Here is a 7,150-nt window from a genome sequence, read left to right as displayed (position 1 = left end):
TTCTATGTTATACAATGATACTCCCTGCACACTCTATGGCACTTATTCTGCATAATGTAATGATATGAGGTCAGTTTGTGATTCTGTATTTATTGCACTTGACCGATTTGGGAATTACTATTTGGACTGCTTAGATTGGTATTATGTAATGACTATTTATTGAACTTATTTGTTGACTGTATTAAAATATAATTTGGTGGTAGTAGGATTTTCTTCTCTGTATGACAATACCAATGCACTATGTAGCGCTATTATTTATGAACTATATGATTGCTAGTGCCCTCATGCATGCAGTCGTATTAGAAGTCATATCAAATTTTGCCGGTGGAGTGAACGATAGTGTGATTATAGATCTTGAAAAAAATGAAGCAGGTTTTGTTTCTTTGCTGTGGTTCTTTCAGTAGTATAGACAAATAAATCTTTAATAGTTGACATACCATATACAGTACATAGAAGATTTTCTTAGAACTGCTTCCTTTTGAAACTTGTTAATAATGTGGTTTTGCAAGTTCTGAGTGGAGCAGTAGGTGCAGCCAAATATATAAATATCGCCACTTCTTTTACACACGACAGCTAGTTGGTTAAACATAATCATGAAGCATCACATCGTAGGTCTACTTCTGATATTATGCACATATGCATCAGGATGGACCACATGGTACCCTGCAACGGAAGATGAATACACAACATTTCCGCCATTTATAAGTACAACCAGTGGTAAGTATTTTAAAATGGCCCATCTGGTGATATCTGTTACTTAAATATTATCTATTCCTCTGAATTTTTAACCTTTATATGATAACAATTATGTACTAAATACCAAATTTGCTCAGTCTTCTGATTTTACAGCTACCGCTTTATAGAACTCAATACAGTTAAATTGACGGAAATTAATACAGAATAATGTACCATGTAAATGAAACAAGAAATGGATACTATTCCTAAAGGCAAAACGAAATCCAAAAGAAGGAAGTAAATACAATTAAGTGGAAGGAAAGTTTGATATGATGCTTTGTAGAGAAGCTGTCACATTTTCATGATGGGATTAAATTGAATTGAGCGATTAATTAAATGTAGGAAAAATCTAAATTCAAAGACGAGGGCAATGAAAGCTACAAATGCAAAGAAAAAAAAATAGAGAAGGAAAAAATAAACATTTCTGAATAATGTTAACCGCAGCATTATCGGGAAATTTACTCTCCTTAATTGCAAAGCTTATTAGAAATAAATGTTTTCTCATTTCTGTTGTTATGTTGCTGGATTCAGAGAGCTTTCATAAATTACTACTAATGCTTACATATTCCAAAAGTTATATTTTTCTTCATTTTTGTCAATGTAGAGGTTTGTTATACACGTTGTTACATTTAGAGATATATATTTTTTAACATTTTTGCAAAGAATTTTTTTTTATTAACACTTTTTTTTATAGCTTATTTGATTATTTTTTTTTTTATTTGTCCTAGTGGCTTCACAATGTAAACTACTTATTCATATGGCAAACCATTATTGCCTGATAGCACTAAACAAACAAGCATTAAATCGGGCAATGACAGGCCATGGATAGTGTGGAGGTCTTTGTAAGGAAATGGCATTGTTACTTTTTGGCTGCCCAAAATTGCGTTGATGGGATTATTGGATGACAGAAGGAACACTCTCCTTCTGTTAGCCACCTAGATGTTACATTTTTAGTAGTTAAGATTGTACTGCTGCACTGATGGGTTTTCCCTGTGACTGCTGCTCTATAGTTAGAGCATCAGTCACAGGAATCAGCAACGCCGTTGATTGCCTGCATTGTGCAATTCCGCTGTAATATAAAAGCAGAAAGATGGAGTTCATCCTTGTTGGTTCTATCTCCATTGCTCTTTTGCTGCAAGAGTCCGTGTGACAAAAAACAATAGCATGCACTATTCTATAGCTTACATTGGATGAATCTTGCCCATTCAAGTCTATGGGTGCTCAAAAAAAAATTGCACCTGATTTTTATGGATTTATTGCCATTATTATCCTAGGAAACTGCATTTGATCAAGTACAATTTAAAATCTTGATGTATAAATTTGGATGCCACACGGACGTAAAATATAGGCAAAATCCACCTCTATAATGGACATCACATTCTTATTTTTGCATTGACTCACCATTATTTTCTATGTATGCCATTGAGTGTTTATTTTTCTTTTCAGGTTACGATATTATCTTCCTCGGCAGCAGCAGCTCTGATGTATCTTGCAATGATGGAGAAACAGGTACAGAATAGGATACATGTTAAGATAAGATAGGTAAAAGATACTGAAAAAGTTTACTAAATATACAATATCAATATATCATCAATGGTAGTCTCTGCTCAATTTAAGATTATCAAATATTACGCGATAAAGTGAAAATACACCACAATTCAACCTATTTAACTCATATCTATTAATATAAAGGGATTTTCTTGTGTAGAAAATCCATTTCCGAATACTCTACTCAGGTATTATATTGGTACGAGTTAACAGTAGCCAAGGGTGTACATTGAAATCATAGGGCCCCATAGCAGAAGACCCAATTGGGCCCTCCCATAAAATAAAAATATATATTATTCGGCGGGGTAACAGAAGAGCATATTTCACAACTTTGCAGTCGTTGCAAAATATGTTTGCTCCAATTGAAACCCCTTAGTGTTCCACAAATTACAATACCCCTTTCCTGGCCCCCATAAAGTATGATGCCAATAAAAGTGACTCCAAACACAGTATGATATCCCTACAGTGATCCCAACACAGCCTTCCACACAATATGATCGTCCCAACACAGCCCTCCATACAGTGTAATGGCCCTCCATACAGTATATTGGACCCTACACAACCCTCCACACAGTATGTTGGCACCAACACAACCCTCCACTCAGTATGATGGATTTAACACAGTATAATGGCCAACAGTAGCCCTACAAACAGTATAAGGCCCTCACATAGTCCTTTAAACAATATAATGGCTCCCCACACAACCCTTCAAACAGTATGATGGACCTAACACAAACATCCACACTATATAATTGCTCGCATACAGTATAATGTCCCCCCACTAGCCCTCCAAATAGTATGACTCACACATAGCCATGCAAGCAATATAATTGTCCCCTTATAGCCCTTCAAAGAGTATAATTGGCCCCATATAGCCCTCCAAACAATATAATGGCCTCCATATAAAGAAAATTTAAAAAGTGGGCAGCAAGATCATAGTAGGATTTCATAAAGTGAAGGTATTACTGTAAAAGTTACTGACACAAATGTATTTTAACCCATTAGTAGACAAGCCCTTGTGTAACAGTAATGCAGTTGGTGTTTTTTCAGTTAAAGACTACCATCAGATCTAAGATCAGATCTAGAGGCTCTTTTATTCCTGTAGTTGTGTGAATTCTGATTGGACCAACAGTCAAGTTCATCCTTAAAAAGGACTTGTGACCAGGTCAAAAGTGTCCAGTTTTTGCTCCTAATTTATTTCTGCTTCTCCTCTGAGTATTCCATTATTCTTTTTTCTCTTATAAATCCGCTATATGTTTCTAGACATATAGGCCTTCTTACTTAGTGCTCAAAATATGCTAATTTTTGTGGTCTATACCAAGGGGGCATATCTCACAGCATTCTCTGAGGGCCTAACTTAAAGCTGCTCTGCATTATTACCATGACTAATGCCTTCTTGGTAAAGACAATATAAATTAGCATATTGAGTGCAATAACTAACAAGTTGAATATCTATATGTAACGCCGGTAGCTCACACGCCTTCTCAACGCCGTACTACTTACTGCAGTCACCGCTCTGCTTCTCCTCATGCCAGGCTGTGTTGCTGAGTTTGCCTCTTGCAGCACTCCCCACTCCTCAGTACTGCGTCATCTTACTGATGCTTCCACCAGGCTACAGGGAGGTGAGGTCAGTCTCTACAGAAATTTAACCCTTCTGTGTCCTGCAGAGATTAGCCTCCCTAGCTATCCTCTGCCAGCATGAGATATATTAGGCAGCTCCTCCCTTCACTACTTGCCTGAGCTTGGTTCTTGTTTGCTATCATCTTCCAGTCTAGGTGTGTTCCTGTTTTGTCTCCTATTACCGACCTGGCTTGTCCACCTATTCCGTCTGATCTCTCCACTCCTGACCTCAACTTTGTATCCTGAACCTATGCTGCCTGCTCCGACCTCAGATTGTTTGACTATGTTTCTCCCTGTGCCTTCTGTAGCTTGTATTCCTGCTTTAACCTGTTGGTCAGCTGCTGCAGGTCCGGGCACTGCCCTGGAGTAGCACCTGGTGGCTATCTTGCGACCAAGCATATCCTCACCATCAGAGGCCCTAGTGAAGACAAGGTAGCCACTTAAAATAACCTCGGCACTCAATGGATATGAAAGAATAGAATTTTTTATTGTAATTTATGCAGTCCAAAAGAAAAATAAACGTTTCGGTCACAATTGACCTTCATCAGTATTGCAGACTGCCAATGCAAGTGTGCGTGGCTGAACGGCCCGGACAGTAAGTCTCTAAGGCTGCCTGAACGGTGACTTGAATATGGCTTAGGCTACGCGGTATGCCCCGCTGGTAGAGAGCGCTGCCATGTGGTGTGGCAATAAAAAATTCTATTCTTTCATATCCATTGAGTGCCGAGGTTATTTTCAGTACAGTACGGGTTCGGCCCCTACTCGTGCACCACTCTAAACAGCTGTGCAGTGTTTTTTTGTATATAAGGTAGCCACTTAGTCATGTCCCTCCAGAGTAAGCCCAGCCAGTTGAGCCGTGGGCCAGCACCCACCGTTGTCACACTATGGAACCATATTTCGGATTTTAAAAAGAGAAACACTGAATATTCAGGGGAGCAGAAGGAATAAAATGACCTGGTGACAGGTTCTTTTTAACTTTCCATGAATTTTAATAATGATTCCGATTTCTCACAATACAAATGTAATACATTATCGCTATAGGATAGCAAAATCTTTCACCGGCTATATATATATATATATATATATATATATATATATATATATATATATACACACACACACATAACATAAATGTCTCGTGACAAATTATCACGAAATTGTGTTGTCTGGTACTCAACTTTCCTAGTCTAGGACTAGATAAAACTATGAAACAGATTAACAGAATGTTTTGTAACAGATTGCAAGAACCTTGAGGTGTCTGGCTTGAGAAAAAAAAACGTCTGCTGTGTTTCCAGACTTAAAAGGCCAGTACCACTCTTATCCATGGACTGTGTCTGGTAATGCAGGTAAAATAATCCGAGATGCAATACCAGAGACAGCCCCTGAACAAGAGTGGCACTGTTTCTGAATAAACAGCCAATAAGCAGACCAGTTTTTTCTTACCTTGAAAAACCACTTTAAATTGCTTATGATTTTTTATTTCTTTAGAGTGGATTATATATTTTGTTTAATGTCATACCAAAACACATATCATATAGATATGTAAAGAAATTACATATTTGAAGACCCATGACCCAAAAGTCTTATTTGTCACTACAAAATTTCTGCTCCTTTGGATTGTAGCTTTAAAATTTCCAGATCTCTGAGCTAAAAATGGTGACCCTAGATTTCATTAACCCTAGATTTCATTAACCCTGTAGAATATTTCTTAATCCCACATTCTACTAATTTCAGGTGGTCACAATATATGGATTCCCGCCAACTAGAATGGACTAAGGAGCCCCTGCCCATTACTATCCCACTAAAGCCTATGGAAATGTCATGAAAATTAGTTCAAATATTCTAAAATTAGAGGATAAGACCCAAAGAATTTTGGAATCCGCATAGTGCCAGGGGTCCTATTTTTCCTTATCATTGGCAAGGATATATTTAGATACTAAAAATCTTACTACTAGATCATATTTCTTGAATTGCCTTCAGATAACATTCATAACTCTGTGTTTCTAGTTTTCCCATCGTTTACTCTGGCTATGGACACAACTGGTTCAATGTATACCTATCTATATCAGTTTCAAGACATTGCCAGGTATCTTTCCACTCGTCTTTCAGCATCATCTGCTAATGTGACACGACAATACACCCTGATGGAATTTAATGATCCAAGTAAGTCATTGTTATCCTTAATACCTTATATTTTGGGCTTGCTCACATCACCGTGTTTTCGGTTCTAGTGCGATCCGACAAAACATCGCATCGCACTTGGACCAATGCAATTCTATGGGGCCGTGCATATGTCCGATTTTTTTCCTTGGACCGAGCCAACCCGAAGAAAAAATCTCAGCATGCCAGAGTTGCATCCAATTATTGGGTCACACTCAGCCGTACAAGTCAATGAGTGCGTGGAAAACATCAGACTGCAGTCAGATGATATCTAAGTGCAGTCCGATTTCTACAGGCTGAATGGAGAAGATGGAGAAACTTTTCCATCTTCTCCTCATCCGAGAAAATTGGATCACGCTCTGATCAGAGACTCAATAGCATAGTCGACCTGATTCTCTCAGATAAGAGAAAATACAATGGTGTGACCCAAGCTTTTATGTGGTGCTGTTTGTTCCATGACTGAGAGTAACAGAAGGCTCTGTTCACACCATGTTTGGTAATCCTTATATATGTTCTTGGAGATAATTTCCAATCGATCCAATAAATTCCAATTTCTTTTTGACATCCTCCAGGCAGGCAACATTACATGTTTTTCTTTAATGTGATCAAAGCCTGTAGGTTGCACCATGTGTACCCCTAACATGGGATTTGAACAGAGACTAAATATGGAAACAAAAAGCATATAACCATTAATTGGCTGTCCTGTAGCTCAGATCATAAAAGTCAGAAGTATGGAGATTACTTCAGTTGAACCAAAAGATTTGCAGGACCCTGAGGTTGCGCCCACATCAATAGTCATTGGGGGCGCAGGACCAAAATACTGCGAACCTCCTTCTATGTGCGGCATTCCCAATGCCTCTTCTGATTTGCAGGCCCCATTACATCATTATGATACTTAAAAACGCAAGCATGATGTTACAGCAGCCTATTTAGTCAAAAGAGGTGAAGGGGGTCTTACATGTAGTAAGCAGTTTGTAGGGCTACTGACATTGCCATCGGACCAGGGTCCTGTGAATCATTTTGCTCACCTCTAGAGGTTACCAAATACAAAGAGTGGAAACAATTTAAAAGAGAAGTTCTCTAGTAT

General features: G+C 38.1%; 1 protein-coding gene across 1 annotated transcript in view; it reads left to right on the top strand.

Moving 5' to 3' along the window:
* Positions 1-593: 593 nt before the first annotated feature.
* LOC141161334 (uromodulin-like) overlaps positions 594-7,150 on the top strand; it is a 53,027-nt gene continuing 46,470 nt past the window's right edge. Inside the window, exons 1-3 of the mRNA XM_073646148.1 lie at positions 594-717; positions 2,182-2,244; positions 5,911-6,066. Coding sequence (XP_073502249.1) covers positions 594-717; positions 2,182-2,244; positions 5,911-6,066 — 343 coding nt within the window. The remainder of the gene's footprint in view (positions 718-2,181; positions 2,245-5,910; positions 6,067-7,150) is intronic.

The sequence above is a fragment of the Phyllobates terribilis genome, unplaced genomic scaffold, assembly GCF_046119375.1.
Source record: "Phyllobates terribilis strain yellow unplaced genomic scaffold, ASM4611937v1 Scaffold_9__5_contigs__length_417890890, whole genome shotgun sequence".
NCBI lineage: Eukaryota > Metazoa > Chordata > Amphibia > Anura > Dendrobatidae > Phyllobates > Phyllobates terribilis.
This window is presented reverse-complemented; position numbering and strand designations above follow the sequence as displayed.